Source organism: Neoarius graeffei, chromosome 5, assembly GCF_027579695.1.
Source record: "Neoarius graeffei isolate fNeoGra1 chromosome 5, fNeoGra1.pri, whole genome shotgun sequence".
Classification (NCBI taxonomy): Eukaryota; Metazoa; Chordata; class Actinopteri; order Siluriformes; family Ariidae; genus Neoarius; species Neoarius graeffei.
Genome location: NC_083573.1, coordinates 33,867,660 through 33,889,795, shown reverse-complemented (window position 1 = coordinate 33,889,795; position 22,136 = coordinate 33,867,660). Strand labels below are relative to the sequence as shown.

The 22,136-nt window shown below is 43.1% G+C and overlaps 1 protein-coding gene across 1 annotated transcript in view; it reads right to left on the bottom strand.

Annotated features, from left to right (window-relative positions):
- Positions 1-1,587: 1,587 nt before the first annotated feature.
- Positions 1,588-22,136, bottom strand: part of LOC132886660 (uncharacterized) — a 252,235-nt gene continuing 231,686 nt past the window's right edge. Inside the window, exon 11 of the mRNA XM_060921593.1 lies at positions 1,588-1,858. Coding sequence (XP_060777576.1) covers positions 1,814-1,858 — 45 coding nt within the window. The 3' untranslated portion in view covers positions 1,588-1,813. The remainder of the gene's footprint in view (positions 1,859-22,136) is intronic.

Here is a 22,136-nt window from a genome sequence, read left to right as displayed (position 1 = left end):
TGAGGGATTCCCCAACAGAGAGAGGAGGGGCCGGCGGCTCCTCACTCTGACGCGGAGATGACGTAGACGGCTCTGCGACAGCTGCTCCCGCCAAAGCGACACCGGGACCTCCCTCTGTTAAATGGCAGGACCCATTCTTTACTAAGTGTGTCATTAAATCCCGAAATCCCAGCCAATCAGTCCCCAAAATTATAGAGTGGGTAAGGCGAGGATTAACCGCCGCCTTCACTATAAATTTTTCCCCTTGGGAAAAAATGTGGACCGACACCAAAGGGTAGCTGTGAACTTCCCCGTGCACACACAACACCTTCACCCCCTGTGCTCCCCCCAATGCCTTGTTTTGCACCAGGCTTTGGTGAATTGAAGTCTGATTACAACCAGAATCCACCAACGCCTGATATGTATCCCTTTGTATACTCACTGGTATGTGATACGCTCCGGCCCGATCGAGGGCGGATCCTGGCGCGTCGGGGATCCGAACCACTGCGCCCACCTCCATTACCGTGCACTGTTGTTGGAGGTGGCCCGGCTCCCGCAAGCGCCAGCAAACCAGCCCGGGCTTCCTCTCCGCACCGGTGTTCTGGGGCTCACTCACCTGGGGGGGGAGACAGACACAGAAGGGAGAAACGGGAGGGCACCGCGGGTGCGGCGGGCTGGCACCAGTGGCGCCGACCCCCGCCTCCGCGGTGGGGGAATGGGGCAAGGACGAGACACAGGAGGAGAGGGAGAGAGAAGAGGAGAGGGGAGAAGAGGCTGTCCTGCCGCCGGGACAGCTGCCATATGGTCCTCCGCCAGCTCGATTGCCTGATCCAGCAATGCCGGGCGGTGGCACTGGACCCACTCCGCGGTTCCTGCTGGCAAGCGTGCGACGAATTGCTCCAGTACCACCTGGTCGATGATCCCCTCGGCGTTGTGGTTGTTGGCCCTCAACCACCGCCAGCAGGCGTCCCGGAGTTGCTGGCCAAACGCGAACGGCCAGCCAACTTCTTCCAAGCGTGGAAGCGCTGCTGCTGCTGCTCAGGGGTGCACCCCACACGCTGGAGGACGGCCTGGCGGAGGTCCGCATAGGCCAGCCAGCGGTCGGCGGGGAGCTGTAGCGCGGCCAGCTGCGCCTCTCCCGTTAGCAGGGGGAGAAGGCACGCCACGCGCTGCTCCATCGGCCACCCCGAGGTCTCCGCAACTTGCTTGAAGAGCGTGATGAATGCTTCGGGGTCGTCCTGCGGGCCCATCTTCGTTAGGGTGAGGGGGGATGGGCCCGCGGTGGGAGCGCTGGTGGACCCCGCCGACGCGAGGAGGTGCCGGAACGCCTGACGATCTTCTTGCTGGGCCAGCACCAGGGCCTCGAACCGCTGTTCCTGCTCCTTTCGGAGGGTGACTAGCGCCTGGTGCTGGCTTTGCTGGGCCATGGTGAGGGCGTGGACCAGTTCGGCGAACGGGGAGGACTCCATGGGGCTATTCGGCTGCTGCGCTCCAGATCCCAGGTTTCAACACCACTGTAGCAGTTTGTATGGGTGGGTGGAGCACAGAGGATGGCAGGACAGAGATCAGGTTCGGAAACAGTGGTTTTATTGCCACACTTTTCAGTGAACAACTTGTAAACTAAACAGACACACACAACCGGCGTCTGGTTCGGGGATGAGCTCCTCTGCTTTCGCTCTCCCTCCTTAAGTAGGGCGCGGTCACTGGGAAGACACACACAAACACAGGTTAAGTGACATCAGGTGTAGTGATTCTGCCACTTACCTTCCCTGACTCCGCCCTCCGGTCACAGACCGGCGCTTGACCACACCCCCGCTGACACACATTCCTATCCCTAAACTTGAGCAACTTGTCTCCTCGGTCCCCAGACGTTTACAGACTGTTGTAAAGAGAAAAGGGGATGTCTCACAGTGGTAAACATGGCCTTGTCCCAAATTTTTTGAGATGTGGTGTTGTCATGAAATTTAAAATCACCTGATTTTTCTCTTTAAATTATACATTTTCTCATTTTAAACATTTGATATGTCATCTATGTTCTATTCTGAATAAAATATGGAATTTTGAAACTGGCGGCATGGTGGTGTAGTGGTTAGCGCTGTCACCTCACAGCAAGAAGGTCCGGGTTCGAGCCCCATGACCGGCGAGGGCCTTTCTGTGCAGAGTTTGCATGTTCTCCCCATATCTGCGTGGGTTTCCTCCGGGTGCTCCGGTTTCCCCCACAGTCCAAAGACATGCAGGTTGGGTTAACTGGTGACTCTAAATTGACCATAGGTGTGAATGCGAGTGTGAATGGTTGTCTGTGCCTATGTGTCAGCCCTGTGATGACCTGGCAACTTGTCCAGGGTGTACCCCGCCTTTCACCCGTAGTCAGCTGGGATAGGCTCCAGATTGCCTGCGACCCTGTAAAATAGGATAAAGCGGCTAGAGATAATGAGCAGGGCTCTACAGTGCGCGCATTTCACTCGCATTTGCGAGCGAATTTTTCGGCATGCAAACGACGAAAAAAAAACACGCGCATTCGTGCGAGGGCTTCTTGCGGCCGACAATTTAGGAAAGCACTGAGCACAGACGCGACGAGTTTAACATTCTAAAATGTATCAAATATTAAACTGCAAAGTATGTAAATCCAGCGCTGGATAGCCTACCTAATATCATTTTTTACACTAGAGACAAGAAAATTACATCAATGTGTTCATCAGAGCCTTGTAGTGGTCAATGTGAAAGAATTTTGTGAATATCTCCTTCCGTTTTCGTGTAAATCCCCGTTGTTTGGAGGGAGCACTCTGAGAAAATTAGTGTTGTGACGTTCGCGAACGAACCGATTCTTTTGAATGGCATCTAGGCATGAACGATGAGAACCAAGTCTTGAGCTGGGGGAGCCGTTCTTTCTGTCGTTCTTTTTCTGTACTGTGTTTCAGATGAAAAAGCTTTTGCCCAAGGACAAGAAGTAGGCTAAACAGCATTTGCCTTTTATTTATTCAAGTTTTATCTGTTTGCCTAATAGTTCAAATTGTTTTGTATATAGTTTATAATGTTGTTGTGTGATATTAGTGATAATATTGTGGGAAAACTACTTTGCACGGACGTTCATTTAATTTATTCTATCATCATTTTGTTTGTTCTATTTTTGTGTATTTTATTTATTTATCTGTTTGTCTAGTTGTATCTATTTTTCTAATAATATATTTTTTGCATTAATAGTTTGTTTTTTCCTATTAAAATAATCTTGTGTTCTTGTTATAACTTTATCTATTTATCTGACTGTTTAGTTGTATCTATTTTTGTTACAATTTCAATATTTTTAATATAGAAAGTTTGTTTTTTTCTATTAAAATGTTCTTGTGTGATAACTAGTTCTTGTGTTATATTTATTGTAGTTGTATCTATTTTGTATGTCAGACTTAAATATTTTTGTAAAACAAGTGTTTTTCTATAAAATATTCTTGCGTTCTTGATAACTATGTTCTTGAGTGGGTTCTTTTTTTTTTTTTTTTTTACAGAAAAGCCGTTCTGCATGGACATTCATTGAAGCCCTCATTGTTTTTTAATGGTTATTTATGAGCGTTTAGGGGTTACAATAATGTAAGTCTAGGTTGCTTTATATAAAAGGTATGTCCAGAAATATTGATGTCACTGTCTAAGCAGAGGGATCTGGCTTCTTTAGACGCTGTCTTCTTAAAACTGAATAAATATTTAAAAAGAGCCAAATGAGCCAGTCTTTTGAACGGCTCTTTTCAAAGAACGGATCACAAAGATGCGGATCCCATCAAAGAGCCATAAATCCCATAAATCTCTAGTAGCCTGGCAAGCCAGACTAAATGTGAATATTTAGTCTGGCCTCGATCCGTAGACATTTCCGAAGGGTGTGGGAGGAACAACCCGCTGTCTTTCAAACTGTCTCTGTGCGTATAGGCCAATGCTCTGACCAATCAGCGCAACAGTGACTGTGACGTAGTCAGAGTGCGCAGTGGGGGAGACCTTGAAATAAATAATTTTTCAAAATGCGTATCAATTAATAAACAGGTTCTAGATATTAAGAAGTTTGGAGATAATGACCACAAGTTTGGAGTCTGTACCACATACTTAACATACACTCTTATTTTTTCCAAGTGTCTTTCAAGGGTTTGCTTAAACTGTTTTTGAGAGTTTTTATTTAGTGGTGTTTGGTGAAATAATTTCCCTTAAATTTAAAATAACGGGAAAATAAGAAACAATCAAAAAGTAATGTTTCAAAGCTGTTTATTAATTCTTTGTACTGCACAAACTAGCCCCATCCTTTTGGCTACGAGCGGAGCCAGCTGGTAGATCAGACTTTTGCCATAGCCGGTCGGCAAAACAGCGAAAACGTCCTTCTTGAAAAGGAATGAGCGGAGAGCCTCTTCCTGCTCATGTTTCAACGAAAACTCCAAGTCTAATTCTTCTAAAACTGATTCCAAAGTGGAGTCAAACGCGTGCTGTTCACTAGCGGTAGCCATCTTTCCTGCTGTGCTTTCTCCAGCGTCGCGCAGCTTTGTCGTCACTCCTGCAAAAGCCCGCCCAAAGAATCCAAACAAAAACCTTGCGTTGTGATTGGCGGGCACGATTTGATGCCCGGGGTGTTTTTGTTTATATGGTGCGAGGCTAGACCCATTCACTAGGCAAAAATATTTTTGGCCGCTAGGCGGGTGGGTCTAGTTTACTAGGCTACATCTCTAGAGAAAATCCCTCACTTTCTGTGTCTCTGCTCTGAGCGTGCGGGTGGGGGAGGGGATGCTTGCTCTCACACACACACACACACAGGAGGGAGGGGCTGCTCCCTCTCAGAGAGACACAGGCTTGTAGCCTCATGGCAGTATAACGAGTAACGGCCTGTATTGTTGTGTGTGTGTGTTCTGCCTGCGCCTTGCTCCCTGTCTGTAGTTGCGTGCACTGCGGTGGTTCCCACGGTAGCCGGGGGGAGTGAAAAAGTTACTTTTTTTTTTTGCCATTCTGCTATGCTAGTGCATTTTACCGGGACATGAGATTTCAGCATTTTTATTCTTCTCGGTCTGTAGCTTGAATAAGTTTAGGTTACTGAATAACATTTTCAGGTAAAGTTGAGTCTGGTGCTTTTGTGCTGACGCTACAATAGCCTACTATCACAATAAATATCCCCCGTAACATTTCCCGTTTTCTACTCATCTTTCCGTGATTGCCCCTCTTTCCCATGGTTGTATATTGTGGGTGTGGCATTAGGTGGGAAAAGTGCTTTTTAGGGATTCATCAGATCATTCAACTGAGAGATAACTGAGAGCTGGTTCGGACCGAGCTGAGAAATATATTCGCTATGCAGAGAATAACGGCGTTTTTTAAAAGCAATGATGGTGGAAAAAAGAATAAAAGAATGGACGAGGAAGAAAGTGTAGTGAAGAAAGCTAGAATGATGGGAGAAAGTGCGGGAAAATTATATAATGGGATGGAAAGCACACACCCCAGTGCAAACATTTAGATGGGAACATACAACACAGCAGAAAAACAAATAATATACAGTATATACAAATGGTGCATGTCACAACACAGCAGAAAAACAAAGAATATATATACAACTGGGCGTGTTGAGTTGCAGATGTTAATTGCACATTAGTTATAGAAACTCAGTTCAGCTACAAAACTCAGGATATTGCACTGTATTTGGTATTGCATTGTATTGGGTATGGATGTAAAAGTGTAGAAATATGAATATAAAATATACAAAAGCTATAAAAACTAAAAAGTTGCTCTGTGAGGTTGCACTGTAATAAATATTGCACTGTATCAGGTAAGAGTGAGAATATTGTCCTTTTAGGTCCTTGTTGGTGCATTGTTGCACCTGCCAGAAGTGGCATCAGTCAGTGCATGTAATTAGCCTTTTTCACATTACGTCACTTGCAGAAGAACCTCAGATCCGTTTTCAGCCTTTTGAATGGAAGAAGAGGCGGCATGCTAATCTGCTGGCTAACAAGTAGCAACCATAGAAAGTCAGTAAACTTCCTTTCCAAAACAAGGCAGACAGGTGACTGGAATGGTTGCTAACAATACGTAATGATAAACAACAATGCGCAATATTATTATCAGTCTTATCTGTGAATGACACAGTTTTGTTAACATATGTTGCCGCCGTATACCTCTTCGTCCATTCAAAAGGCTGAAAACGGATATGAGTTCCCCTGCAAGAGACGTAATGTGAAAAAGGCTAATTGTTCAAGGTGGTTATGGCCTGTGGGAAAAAACTGTTTTTGAGTCTGTTGGTCCTTGCTTTGATGCACCTGTAACGCCTGCCTGAGGGCAGCAAGTCAAAGAACTCAGAGCCAGGGTGGGAGCTGTCCTTGATGATGTTGTTAGCTCTGCTGAGCTCTGCTCTCTGTTTAGCTACTGTTTGTTCATTCATTCAGTTGTTCGTTATTCATTTGTTTGTTCATTCATTCATTTGTTCATTCATTCATTCATTCATTCTCAATTGAATTTTGCGTTTTATGTGTTGGTGTATCTAAGGTTTGCGCTGCAATAAACCTTTAAAATGAAAACCTACTTGTGCTTGTGCCCCCATTTTTTCCCCTGTGCTCCTAAAATTTTTAACTTAGGAGCACGTGTGCTCCTGAAAAAAAAAGTTAGTGTAGAGCCCTGATAATGAGAATGAGATGAGAATTTTGGAACTTCCACATCACTGCATTCCATTTTTATTTACAATTTGTACTTTGTCCCAACTTTTTTAGAATCGGGGCTGTTGAACTAACTGAACAAACATTTAGTTTAGCTCTTCAAAAACACACAGTTGTGACAATTTTCTCAGAGAGTCACACAGATTGTGACTGCAACTACCTAACAGAAGTTCGCTTGTATAGAGTTGCTTGGGTAAAAAAAAAGGAAAGAAAAAAGGGGGAAAAGACAAGTATCCTACTTCTCCATCTGAAGGGGAAAGCCCTCTTATTCTTATTCTTTCACAAATACATTAACCAACCAAATATAATATCTGCTTATGAAGACAAGGCCATCCGAGCCTAGAAGGTAAGCCTAACTCCCAGCCAACAACTTAAAATGTTATCATTTTACTTACATCCACTGATTATTTGTTGTTCATTTTTCACCTGCAAGTCCGCGTCTGTCATTGTTGATGCGCCTGAGGCGTTTGTGACCTGCATCGTGTCCCACTGGCTGCGCAGCAGCTCTCTCTGTAGATTTTCCCGTTCCTCTACCTTGACATGGATTCCCATCTCTTTAAGGACCGGGCCCGCATCTGTGAGGGTTGCGAAAGTCTTAACACCAGATTCTAGATGAATTCTCAATTGAGCCGGGAACGGCGACTGGGCTTTCACTTTCCTCTCTCGAAGTTGTTTTATGACTTCCCGTACCTGTCTGCATTTCTTTTGGACATCTGACGTGTAGTCCTGGTCAAAATAAATCCGCTGGCCTTGGTGTATTATCTCTCATAACTTCCAGGCTTGTTGGAGTACCTTGTCCTCAACTCTGTAATCGGAGAATCAGACGATGGATCTCGGTGATGCAGAGTCAGCAGGTTTCATTGTCAGCGAGCGGTGTGCTCTTTCTATACACAAGTCCTTATCATCTGGTAGACCGAGCAGGCTGCGCATCAAGCGGGTTATGTAGTCAATCATATTATCCTTTTCTTCCCCTTCTTTAATCTGTGCAAATCCCATATATGTGCAAATTATTCCTTCTTGCTCTGGATTCTAAATCCTCGCACCTGGCAGATAACTTTGCTTCTCTGTGAAGTAGGTAGCGAATGGCTCTGGCTTGCCTTGGTGTGTTATCCTCCATGTCGCTCACTCTTTGTTCGACCTCCGCTAGTTGTTGTTCAAGTTTAGTTGTACGTTCCAGAACATCCTTCAGGGTGGATTCTACTCTGGATAAAGTAGTTTTTGTATCTTGAGAAGCCTCAGCGTGCTCTTTCCGTAAATTTTTAAGCTCTGTGAGCACCACTGTCAGGTTGCTGTTGGTCTGTGTGTCGGCCATGTTGCTCGAAGTATCCACAGCTTCTCGTTTATCTTCTCTTTTGGTCATTTTACCTTTTTTATCTGTATCTTTTCTTAGCGCGGACATTGCGGTCCCTACTTTCACCAGCTTCCAACAACTGAAGGGAGATTAAGCAACATTTTGGTTGGTTTATGAGGGGTTTTTCCCGCAGCAGGTGAATCAAGCTGTTTCCTCTGTCATGGTGCCACCGGAAGTCCTCTTTTTTTTTTTTGTATTTTCAATACAATTAATTTTACTGGAAGAAATTTCCAAATAAAAATACTCACACTGCCTCCATCTGATGTTTGTGTGATGAAATTACACTTCGGTGTAGCCAAGTAATTCCAACAAAAGGTAATTGTTGATTAGCATATCACAGTATTAATTAAAATTCATAAAGCTCTAAATGAAGGATGTGTATTATTTGCTGTAGCTGTGCTAAATAGCAATCTCTGGGTTGTTACTGTGAAATTACAATTATACCATTATCAAACATGTAGCCTAAATTGTCCTGCTTCACTGCTTGTTCTAAAGTATATGACAGCGCAATGATTTAGAAATTTTTCTAATCTTTATGTGACAGGACCAGTAGTGTAATGGTTAGCACTGTCGCCTCACAGCAAGAAGGTCCTGAGTTCGAGCCCAGTGGCTGACGGGGGCCTTTCTGTGTGGAGTCTGCATGTTCTCCCCATGTCTGCATGGGTTTCCTCTGGGTGCTCTGGTTTCCCCCACAGTCCAAAGACATGCAGGTTAAGTTAACTGGTGGCTCTAAATTGACCGTGAGTGCGAATGGTTGGTTGTCTCTGTGTCAGCCCCGCAATGATCTGGAGACTTGTCCAGGGTGTACCCTGCCTCTCACCCATAGTCAGCTGGGATAGGCTCCAGCTTGCGTGCGACTCTGTACAGGATAAGCGGCTACAGATAATGGATGGATGGATGGATGTGACAGGACACACCCAAAGGCATTATATTAGCTATAAATGATTCTACAGCTATAAATGAAATAATTGTGTCACTCCACTGAAGGTGCATCAGGTGAGGGTGTGTTTAATGTAACATATGTATACTGCAGTAGCGGCTGGCTTTTGTAAAAGTGAGGGAGGAAGGAATGCTTGGTTGAAGGTCACGGGCCCCAATGCGACCGCACCTGCTGGACCGGCTATAGTTACACGCACGGGTTGAGTTGATAATAGTTGAAAAACCTATCATTTTAACGGGGTGTGTACACTTTTTATAGCTGCTGTACACATTACTTTCAGGTGTTCAACACATCTTTCTCTTTCAAAATTCTCTCAAAATCTTCCGTATTTAATGAAGCAAACCTGGCGGCCATGTTTGTAGCTCAGCCCATGGAAGGGTTTTGCAAGCAAAACATTCACCACGTCCTCTGTTTCCATTACTTTATTCATAGAATATTTATAACATAGTCAATCCACTTCCACCTCGCCGTTCTCACTCTGACTGCCGAAGTGCCCAAGTCACCGGATCTAGAAGTTAAGTTTGATAAGATAACCCCTCCCCCCAGGCAGCTAAGGCCTCTACTTATTGGTTCATTGCGCAACTAGGGCTGCAGCCTATTGGTTGATATTTTGTAGCACTTGTCAGATCTCTTAGCTAGTCCCACCCTCTTAGAGGAGGATTTTCCTCCTCTCTCTCATTGAAGTCTATGTTAACCACGAGCCGCCAGTGCCGGAGACTGTTTGAATCGGAGTGAATGGGAGCCGAAGGGAGGAAGATCCTCCGTGCAGTAATTTCTAATAGCGAGCGATAGGGGGTGCTAATGTAATTTCACCCAGAGAAACAAATATAATGTACATGTCGTATTTGGCAGTAAAATAGTAATATTCAAGGACAGCAATTCATTAAATTGGTCAAGACAATTTCAACTTTTTATTCTTAGAATTTTTAAGGAGGATCTTCCTCCCTCTCCTCACTGGAGAAGCCACCTGTGGTATACTGTAGTGTTGTGTATCGTGTTATATTTAGTGTGTATAATGAAGGAAATTTTTCTGAAGGCATGTGAAATATAAGAGAATAAAATAAAATAAAATAGGCTTATACCAGAATAGAAAATACCATCTTATAGTCAAATTATTTGTAAAATAATTAAAAATGTTCCATGACACCTGCACAAACTAACTTATTACACATTTACAAACTTTTATCAGGAATGCAGACAGAAAGAAGCAGTGTTATAGCCATGAAATAGACATGAAGGAAACTGGAACAACTCCTTATATATAAAAAGAGGGTGGCACGGTGGTGTAGTGGTTAGCGCTGTCGCCTCACAGCAAGAAGGTCCAGGCTCGAGCCCTGTAGTCGGCGAGGGCCTTTCTGTGCGGAGTTTGCATGTTCTCCCCGTGTCCGCATGAGATTCCTCCGGGTGCTCCAGTTTTCCCCACAGTCCAAAGACATGCAGGTTAGGTTAACTGGTGACTCTAAATTGACCGTAGGTGTGAATGTGAGTGTGAATGGTTGTCTGTGTCTATGTGTCAGCCCTGTGATGACCTGGCAACTTGTCCAGGGTGTACCCCGCCTTTCACCCGTAGTCAGCTGGGATAGGCTCCAGCTTGCCTGCGACCCTGTAGAACAGGATAAAGCGGCTAGAGATAATGAGATGAGATGAGATATCCAAAAAGAGTTTAAAACGAACAGAACGGTGCTCACAGTGTTGTCATTTGTTTTCAGAGGAAAGCTGTTCAAACATGCTCAGAAATTTATGAGTAGGCTTCTCTAGATGATGTCATACATGTGACTTATTTGCATATTCATTTATTCATAATTTTTATTGATCTATTAAATTAAGAATTAAGATACGTGAACAATAGTTTTATCAGAATAGAAAAGAACAGATTATCATTTATTCCTGAAATAGTTTATTTCTTGTAGAAATAAGTTGTCTTTATTCACAGCACCACAAACTAAACTTTTAAGCATTAACGAAATAATAATAATAATAATAATAATAATCTCATTATGTCTAGCCGCTTTATCCTGTTCTACAGGGTCGCAGGCAAGCTGGAGCCTATCCCAGCTGACTATGGGCGAAAGGCGGGGTACACCCTGGACAAGTCGCCAGGTCATCACAGGGCTGACACATAGACACACACAACCATTCACACTCACATTTCACACCTACGGTCAATTTAAAGTCACCAGTTAACCTAACCTGCATGTCTTTGGGGGAAACCGGAGCACCCAGAGGAAACCCATGCGGGCACAGGGAGAACATGCAAACTCCACACAGAAAGGCCCTCGTCGGCCACGGGGCTCAAACCCGGACCTTCTTGCTGTGAGGCGACAGCGCTAACCACTACACCACCGTGCTGCCCATAATAATAATAATAATAATAATAACAACAAGTTCAATTATAGCACCTATCCAGGCCCGCCGACAGGGGGGGACAAATGGGTATGTTGTCCCGGGCCCAGGAATGGGGAGGGCCCAGAACTGGGCTCTCATGAAGTTGCGATTATTTTATTTCATTTCAAAATGTGTTGATTTGGGGGAGAAATGTGCTATATTTGCATTCAATAAATGATTTCTAGATCTTTTGCCTTTATTGTCTTTGAAAAAGGCATCAAGAACCCCCTACCACCCCAATGCAAAAATGGTTTGGTCTGACTCTTTGATTAAGGGGAAAAAAACGACATCGTTCGATCATAGCGCTTCGACAATCAGCGTGCGTGCCATTTGTCAACATGCACAAGTCAGGAGCACAGAAAAGAAAAGAGAAAAAGAGAGGAAGAAACCAAGAGACTCAGGGGCTCACTGCATAAATATTTTAAAAAAGATTCGGATGATGCAGCAGGTACTAGCAAAGGCAGTGGGGCAGCCCCGTAAAGTAACCCCAACCAAGGCACGTGCGGCACGCAATTCATGTTACAAACGAGGGGAGAGCAAGTCACACTGAACACCATATCAAACGCACAGGGCATTGAATCATTTCATAACCACAACGGCTTAATAACATTGTGTTTCATATATCTGATTGAAGCTAAGAATATTCACATTAGCCCGCAGTCATATCCCGCTGTTTCTCGAGCGGTGTGTTCTTCTCTGCTTTTCACACTGGACAGTACGCACGCACAGTATACTATGTTCGCCCCCAGCCCTGCCCGAAATCCCCCGTCCATCGCTGCTCTTTCAAGAGCACCCCAATCGCGTGATTACAGTAGACTATCCACGAGTTTAGGAAGGCATTGCGGGGGCTGTTGCATGCAGGCTTGGGGCGTAACGGAATACATTTAATGGCATTCGGTTAAAAGATACAAAATAACAGTAACCACTTATTCCGTTACAGTACAGGGGGGAAAGATTCAGTGAAATTGGGGATTACTTCACAGGATCACAATGTGTGTGAGGTTGCTGGTTTTGGGCTTTTTTAACCCTGTCATTTAAGGGTTGGAGTGAGTAGAGACTGGGATAAGAGAGGTGGGTGTGTGTGTGTGGGCTGGGCCGGGGGGGGGGTTGTTAGGGGGGGCCCATTCAGAGCATTTTGTCCCGGGCCCAGCCAAAGCTGTCAGTGGCCCTGCACCTATCACAAACCCAAGGATGCTTTACACAGGAGTTAAACACCCCCCCCCCCCTCCAAAAAAAAAACCAAACTAGGAAGAGTAGTGTGAGGTAAAGAGGAAAGTTTTCAAGTTAGCTTTGAAGGAAGAGAAAGTGGAACAGTCACGAAGAGATTGTGGGAACAAGTTCCAAAGTTTAGGAGCACCAACACTGAATGATCTGCCAGCCATAGATGCCAGTTTAATTAAAACGTGGGACAGGCAGAAGTCCACAGACAGAAGATGTGAGGGAGCGGGAGGGACAGGACAAAAGCTCACAGGGCAAAACCATGAAGAGCTTTATAAGTTAAAAGCAAGATTTTGTATTTAATCCGAGAAATAACTGGCAACCAGTGCAGTTGCTGTAAAACAGGAGTGACGTGAGCAGTGCGCTTGGTGAGTGTGAGGACCCGATTACTCGCTTCTTTTCCTTTACTTGTATTTAAAAGAAACGCGTTGTGCAATATTCATGTGACTGTGGACAAAAAGAGCGGGGTAGGGGATTGGCCGTTGGGAATAATGGTGTTTCATGATTGGTCGGAAGCGCAGGCCAGTCGATTAGTATGCGCTCATACTCGACACGAGTGTGCGCGCGCCTGCTTATTTATTTGCACGGTTGGAGGTGGTTTTCGGCTCGAGTCCCAGAGTGATAGACCGAAGAGGATGCTTGAGCTCGCTCAGTGCGCCTGGTGGGTGAACTGTAAGTATCTGTAATGCAAGGCTGACACTTGCACGATTCCGTGGCACGCATTGGCACGACTCGAGTCGTGCCAGTGCGGAAACTAGTCGTAAACTGGCGTGAAGTGTGCGCAAACCCGTCGTGACTGCGTGCCATGTCGGGACGAGAATTTTGAAATGTTCAAAATTTTGGTCACGACAAAATTTCGCGACCGGGTCGTGAACTATGCGCAAACTGTTCGTGATCTCGTCGTGAACTCATCGGGACGATGCGGGAGGATGCGTGCCAGTGCGTGGAAGTGCACGCCATGCCACGACTGTCACGAACTGCCACAAATAGTTCACGAACAGCTCACGTCGAGTTCACGACATGTTCACGAATTCGTGCGCGTCGCAGCGTGGCCATGCCTTCCCACTGACACGGTCACGCATTGATGGCACGAGCAGTTCACGACTAGTTTACGCACTTCACGAACAGTTTGCGCATGGCACGAGCAGCACTTCGTCCTTGTAGACCGCGATGATGGCTTTACACACCTCAGGTATGAACTTGCAGATGGTACTTGCTTCAACCCTGAAGCTGTACTGCAGACTTGGATAGGAATTTCCAGTGGCTAGGAAGCGGAGGGTGGCAGCCAGCTTGAGTCCAACTTGAAGCGGTTCCCTCATGAAGGTGGACTGCTTCTGGAGGCGAGGGGTTAACTTCTCAACCATCTCTTGGAACAGGTCAGGTGTGATTCTGAGGTAATTTTTGTAGCCCCTTTGATCTTCCTTGTGGAGTTCAGTCAGTAGACTGTCATACTGTCCAAACTCGTGCCTTCTGGTCAACCATTCCCGGACCCACACTTTCCTTTGTGTCTTTCTTCGAGGTGGGGTTGCCTTTTCTTGCTCTTCTGCCTCTTCCAGCCTTTTCTGCTGCTCTTCAACAATGGCTAGAGCAGCTGCCAGGTATAGGCATCTTCTCTTCTCTGCAATGATTGTGTCTCTGGTATTCAGCATGTTGTCTCTTCCACAGCCAATTCAAAAATGACCAGGGGTTGGGGAGGCCCCCTTTTTATATGGCGTGCCCAAGTCGGCACGACACTGTCCGAATTGCGCAAACTCGTCGTGCCAATGCGGGAAGTGCGTAAACTATGCGCAAACTATGCGTGAACTCCTCGTGCCAGTTCGTGAATGTGGACGGGCACGCATTCGTGAACTCGTCGTGAACTATGCGTGAACTAGTCGTGAACAGTGCGGGAGCCTCCCAGTTCGTGCCCCAAAATGGCACGACTTGCCACGACAAAATCGTGGCCAAAAGTCGTGCAAGTGTCAGCCTTGCATAAGAAACATTAATTTCCTGTTCTAACCCTCAAACCGTGTTTTATAAATAATTCATAAATCTATATGCAAACTATCTGCAATGGGTTTGTCCTTTTTAGTGGGGATTTTGGGGCGGAATTGGTTTTAAATGGTGGAGTATTTATCACTGATGAACTTATGGAGAGCTGGAGAGAGAGAGAGAGAGAGAGAGAGAGAGAGAGAGAGAGCGTTGTCATGCTGAGATGAAAAGGGGTGAACTTTATTGAGCTCCCCCTGTATGTGCATTACACCTGGAGACTGTAAAGGCTTTATGATAACTTTTCTTTGTGCATTTTTAGACTGCCATAGCTGATGTTTCTCTTCTGCAGTTATTATGACTGTTTGTTTTTATATTTTATTTGAGAAGCTGCTCTCAGTGGGGTGGCACGGTGGTGTAGTGGTTAGCACGGTCGCCTCACAGCAAGAAGGTTCTGGGTTCGAGCCCAGTGGCTGGCGAGGGCCCTTCTGTATGGAGTTTGCATATTCTCCCCATGTCTGTGTGGGTTTCCCCCAAAGACATGCAGGTTAGGCTAACTGGTGGCTCTAAACAGGGGCGTAGCCATCATTTTAGAAGTGAGGGGGACAAATTGTTCAGAGGTCTATTGTGTGAGTTATCATCCTCTTGCATTCAATTGCACCTCTCCTTAGCAGCTAAATCACCACAAACAGCATAGCACCACACTGTAAAACCTGATAAGGTCACTGAGCTCAAAAGTTTTATTGAAACCGATTATGTAAAAATTTTTGAGGTAAGTAACTACATTTTTTAAGGTAAGATTTCTTAAAAATTACACTATAGTTACACTTAATTGTAATTTTTAAGAAATCTTACCTTAAAAAAAAATGTAGTTACTTACCTCAAAAATTTTTACGTAATCTGTTTCAATAAAATTTTTGAGCTCAGTGACCTTATCGGGTTTTACAGTGCAGGGAACCGACTTTAGTTCTTTAAAATGATATACTATCAAAATCTAAAGTCAAAATCTATAAATCTATAAAGTAAAATTTATAAATAGAATTAAGAATAGTAGTTGTGACGTAGCTAGTTACAGTTAGGTCCATATATATTTGGACACTGACACAAATTTTGTTTTTTTACCTGTTTACTGAAACATATTCAAGTTATAGTTATAATGGACATAAAGTCCAGACTTTCAGCTTTCATTTGAGGGTATCCACATTAACCCTTTGATGCAAAACATGGGTCAAAAGTGACCCGGCTGAGATTTTATCTTCTATATCTTTGCAATAAATTAATTCCATCATTCAGTATTCAAGGTATTCCTCAATTAACTTGTTTTTGATCATCATACATCCTTATTTTATTTTTTCCTTTCTTACTTTTTGAATAAAAACCCTTTTTGTATCACTACCCTTCTAATGCACAACATGGGTCCAAAACGACCTGCATTCATTTTCCAGGTTATTTCATGTATGGCTGAGTGTTTCTATGATATACTTTTGAAATAAATTCATTTTGTCATTTACTTTTCCAAATATGCAGTAAATATCTTGTTTTTGTTTAGCACAAATCATCATTTTTATTTTTCCTTTCTTAAGTTATGAACAAGCACAGCTTTTGTAATTCTACATCAAGTTTACACACATGGGTCAGAAACGACCGCATGCATTTACTACAGCTTTTGGTGGGAACTGTGAATTGTGCTTGTGTCAGACATTTCACAGCTCAGCACAGCGCCGTTTGCCCATCTAATGCATGTAAGTAATGTTTTTCAATTGTTCTAACATTACCTTAGAAAAAAATTGATTATGTTTAGGTTACCTTGAGAGTGAGTAGATTACTTGTCAGAAAGTTACAAGTAATTACTATTATCTGCCTAGCTGTTGACAAATTCTACTTTAGTTAGCTAATTTTATTGTAGTTGGCTTAGCTAACTACATAGTTAATAAATAAATAACTGGCCCCATTCACTGCTAAAGTAATTACTTTAAACAAATTATTATTATAGTATTAAGACATTTAATTTTAAATCACACTTGGATGACCCATGTGTAGTAATATAAAAAGTATTTTTGTTCATAAAGTAGGAAAGAAAAAATTAAATTAATGATTTGTGGTAATTAAAAACAAGATATTTAAATAATACTTGGAATATTCAATCATAAAATAAATTGATTTCAAAAGATAGAGCAAAGAAAAACTCAGTCAGCATGAAATAACCTGGAAAATGAATGCAGGTCATTTTTGACCCATGTTGTGCATTAGAAGGGGTGTGCATATGTTTTGCATCAAAGGGTTAAAACTGGATGAAGGGTTTAGGAGTTTCAGCTCCTTAACATGTGCCACCCTGTTTTTAAAGGGACCAAAAGTAATTGGACAGTTGACTCAAAGGCTATTTCATGGGCAGGTATGGGAAATTCCTTTGTTACGTCATTCTCAATTAAGCAGATAAAAGGCCTGGAGTTGATTTGAGGTGTGGTGCTTGCATTTGAAAGATTTTGCTGTGAAGAAAACATGTGGTCAAAGGAGCTCTCCATGCAGGTGAAACAAGCCATCCTTAAGCTGCGAAAACAGAAAAAAACCATCTGAGAAATTGCTACAATATTAGGAGTGGCAAAATCTACAGTTTGGTACATCCTGAGAAAGAAAGAAAGCACTGGTGAACTCATTAAAAAGGCCTGGATACTCACAGAAGACAACAGTAGTGGATGATTGCAGAATAATTTCCATGGTGAAAAGAAACCCCTTCACAACAGCCAACCAAGTGAACAACACTCTCCAGGAGGTAGGCATATCAATATTCAAATCTACCATAAAGAGAAGACTGCATGAAAGTAAATACAGAGGGTTCACTGCACGGTGCAAGCCACTCATAAGCCTCAAGAATAAAAAGGCTAGATTGGACTTTGCTAAAAAACATCTAAAAAAGCCAGCACAGTTCTGGAAGAACATTCTTTGGACAGATTAATCCAAGATCAACCTCTACCAGAATGATGGAAAGAAAAAAGTATGGTGAAGGCGTGGTACAGCTCATGATCCAAAGCATACCACATCATCTGTAAAACACGGCAGAGGCAGTGTGATGGCTTGGGCATGCATGGCTGCCAGTGGCACTAGGTCACTAGTGTTTACTGATGTGACACAGGACAGAAGCAGCCGGATGAATTCTGAGGTATTCAGAGACATACTGTGTGCTCAAATCCAGCCAAACTGATTGGTTGGCATTTCATAATACAGATGGACAATGACCCAAAACATAAAGCCAAAGCAACCCAGGAGTTTATTAAAGCAAAGAAGTGGAATATTCTTGAATGGCCAAGTCAGTCACCTGATCTCAACCCAACTGAGCATGCATTTCACTTGTTAAAGACTAAACTTCAGACAGAAAGGCCCACAAACAAACAGCAACTGAAAACCGCTGCAGTAAAGGCCTGGTAGAGCATTAAAAAGGAGGAAACACAGCGTCTGGTGATGTCCATGAGTTCAAGACTTCAGGCAGTCATTGCCAACAAAGGGTTTTCAACCAAGTATTAGAAATGAACATTTTATTTACAATTATTAAATTTGTCAAATTACTTTTGAGCCCCTGAAATGAAGGGATTGTGTTTAAAAAAATGCTTTAGTTCCTCACATTTTTATGCAATCATTTTGTTCAACCCACTGAATTAAAGCTGAAAGTCTGAACTTCAACTGCATCTGAATTGTTTTGTTCACAATTCATTGTGGTAATGTACAGAACCAAAATTAGAAAAATGTTGCCTCTCCAAATATTTATGCACGTAACTGTATATTCTCTTCTCACCTGTGACCCTGCATAATCATCCCTGTTGGCCTCTGGTCCACTGTCTCCTCTCTCACCCTGCTCTTTCTATTGTGGCAATAAAGATTAAAAAAATACGTGGAAAGCAACATTTTGAAATAGAATTAGGAATACAGTAATAATAATCAGCAAATTCATGTACTTTAAACTTTAACTACCACAAAAATAAATTAAATCTTTACAAAAATAACAGTCAAAGGAACACAAATACATTTATATTCTTATTTTCTACCCAGAAGTGAGTAATCTTAGAGTAGCCAAAATAGTAACATTACTCAAGTAAGAGTATTGTTACCGTAAAATACCAAATAATAGCCGAGTTCCAATTAACCGCCGAGTTCCCTTTAACGGCCGGGTGTACGCGTGTGTTGTGACAAATAAAGGCCGGTTCCGAATACTCGCCGGGGTCTAAAAAAAAAAAAAAAAAAAAAAGCGTCCGAACGTTCTATCTAGAATCTTGAGGCCCAGCACTTTTCTGGTTTTCTGGTGTTTAAACGATTTTGCATTGCATAGTTTTCTACCGAAACAATATGAATGAATGAATGAATGAATGAATGAATGAATGAATGAAATTATTTCTATAATACTGTTTACAACATTTTGTTACGTGATAATAAACATGCCATTTCAATGTTATAATCTTGGTCTACCGTAATATTTCTTGAGGAATGCAACTCCGTAACTTTTGACAGATGTCTTAGCCACCCCTTTGGGTATACCCAACGAAAGCCAGCGTGTGTGGTGACATTGAGGACTGCGGGTTTCCAAGGTTGGACTGCTGCTTCTGTTAAACGACCTAAATTGCCGAATGCATGCGTCAAAGCACACACTGAGTTTTATTAAAGACCTTATACCATTTCACTTGCCCTTACCCATTCGGATCTGGAAGACGCTTTACAAAAAAGGTGAGAGCGTTCTAACATGCATTTCAGTCTGCTCGCGGCCAATCTAATCCAAGGGGCCTTTTCAACAAGTAATCTGTCGTGCAAGTTGGGCAGAAGCACGCGTCAGGCAGGCAACATGTAGGCCTACAAGTCAGTAACCTATTCAACTAACTTTCATCCGAACTTTAAGTTTTCTACCGGGTCGAGCCACCGTACCAACTCACTCGGGGAATAGGCTCATATCGGCCAAATAGGGAGACGTCTTGGAGAGAAACGTGATGCAAGATGACAGTATGTAGCCACTGCAGGTCACTTATTTTTCAGCATAAGAAAAAACCCTTTGGTTTGACACTTCGCACCCTAATTATGTTGCTTCAACGTCGCGCCCTCCATGCAATTTCAGATTGACAGACATCGCGAAGCGCAAAGGGTGGAGGCTGCATGGGTGAGGGTGATAGCAAGTGACCATAACTTTGCAGAGTAATTAAATCACAGTGCTGCGCACAGACAATGGTGTGGTTTCTTGATTATTTTGTAAAGCATGCGCTTAACTAGTCATTAACAGGAAAAGGTGTGTGATTTATCCTTTATCCACCCCGACTGTGCCATGCGAAGATGCATTCTGCGTCTTCAAAATTCCCCAAAGTCGGCACCGTGCTATCTGTAATCTAACTCTAAACAAACTAAGTTATACTGGTTAAAAGTAGGCCTATCTGAGAATGATTTTTTCCCCCGTTTTGAGGTAGATTTTGGGGAAGGTGTTTGTGAAGAAGGAATTAATCGCCTGTTCCAAATAGCCGCCTAGTCTCTAATACGCGCCGGGTCTCTTACGTGATTGAGACAAATAATCGCCCGGGCTATTATTTGGTATTTTACGGTACTTTAGAATAATATTACTCAAGTAAATGTAATGGAGTAAATGTAACTAGTTACTACCGCCTCTAAGTTAGCTAGCTAGCTTAACTAACCAAATTGACATCTATTTGTCATCTTTTAGCTAAACATTATCTACATTCAACAGCATTACTCAACTTACACGGTTTGTTTGGAAAAAAAACTGTCTAAAGTCTTTAGCCTCTTGGCTGGTTTGCTGAACATACAGAAGCGCTGCCCAGATCTGAAGCACACCAAAGATACAATATTTTCTAAAGCGTCTCTGATCACACACGACAGCGGTGTTTCTTTGCCGCCTGAGCTCCGCCTGCTCATGATGCGTTTACAGGCGGCTCGGAAAAACGCGTTTCCACATGTTAAAAATGAATTGAGTGATTGTAATGGCTGTAAAAAGTGCGGGGGACAGAGGGCACAAATATGGGAAGTGCGGAGGACATGTACCCCGCGTCCGCTACGCCCATGGCTCTAAATTGACCGTAGATGTGAATGGTTGTTTGCAGTGGCGGTTCTAGACCAAAATTACTAGGGGGGCCAAGGTGGGGCCAGTGTTTTTTCAGGGGGGCACATATAAGGACAAAACATGGCAATATTTAAGGCTGCTGGGCCATAGAAGGTTCACGCTGCACGCTGCATGCTGCACGCTACACGTTCACGTGAAGAACCGGACCCTGGGCCATTAAACTTCATGCTTGGATGTTCACGTGTTGCGTCTGTTCTACTTTGACCGAGTAACCAACAATATGGACTCTTCGGATGACGACGATTGCCTCATTCTGCTTTTACTGAGACAGAGGAAGAGAAAAAGGAACAGAATTTGGAGCCGAGAACACTTCCTTCTGAGAGAAACCCGTGGTGAATTTCACCGAACATTCTATAATCTGCTTGACAATCCCGATGAAGAACTATTTTTCAATTATACCATTCAATTATATTTTTTCTGAAGTTTTCCCCTGAAAGCATAGAGTTATCTCCCTAGACCCGTTCTGATTAGCTGGCGCGGCGGTGACCGCATGCATTGACTGGAATTTCCATCTTCACGCCTAGAAAAAAGTGTGCATGTTCATTTCACGCTTCACGTGTGAAGTGTGCAGCGTGCAACGTGAACGCCGTTCTATGGCCCAGAGCAAGTCATTCTACGTTTGTCCACTTGTCTTTACACGCGTGTAGCGTGTAGTGTGCAGCATGCAGCGTGCAGCGTGAACCTTCTATGGCCCAGCTGCCTAAGTGTTCAAAATGTTTTGTTTAGTTTATTTAAAACCAAAACAAAATGCATTGAGCATAAATACAATGAGATAAACATTCTGTCTCAATAGCCTAAACATAAAATAAATTGTGCTCAATAAATCTTAAAACCATGTTTCTCTTTTTTGTAAAATAAGATTTCTATTTTTGCATACAATGAACCTTTTATCTGTACAATGACACTTTAAATTCACAGCATGAATTTATTTTCTTTTTCACAGCATGAGACTTGAATGTACAATCACTATCTAAATCACACTGTCATCATCTCACTCTTTATGTACAATAGGGGGGAAAAATAGAAAGAAAAAATAAATTCACATACAGTGGTCTCAGAATCACCCTATAGCAGTGGTTCTCAAACTTTTTTCACCAAGTACCACCTCAGAAAATACTTGGCTCTCCAAGTACCACCATAATGACCAACATTAAAATACAGTAGCATAGTAGGCCTAAGCATTCATTAAAAACAAGGCGGAGGTTTTATTTAACAAGTATATTTAATATTGTTGGCCACTGTAACATTACACACAGTACTTTGAACAGTAACACTGTTTAAATATAGGAAAATAAAACACTGTACTTAAATAATGAATCAAATAAATTGGCCAAATCTGCAACATCTGTAGTCTCATCAAGCTGTATGGTAAAATATCTACTGTTCTTAATGCGCTCAATCAGTGTCTTTTTAACATCGTCAGCCATGTCATTTATTCTCCTTGACATGGTGTCATTTGAAAGCGGCACCAAGTTTAACTCTCTGGCAGCTTTCTCTCCACACATGATACGTGTCATCTCTTTGGCTAATGGCAAA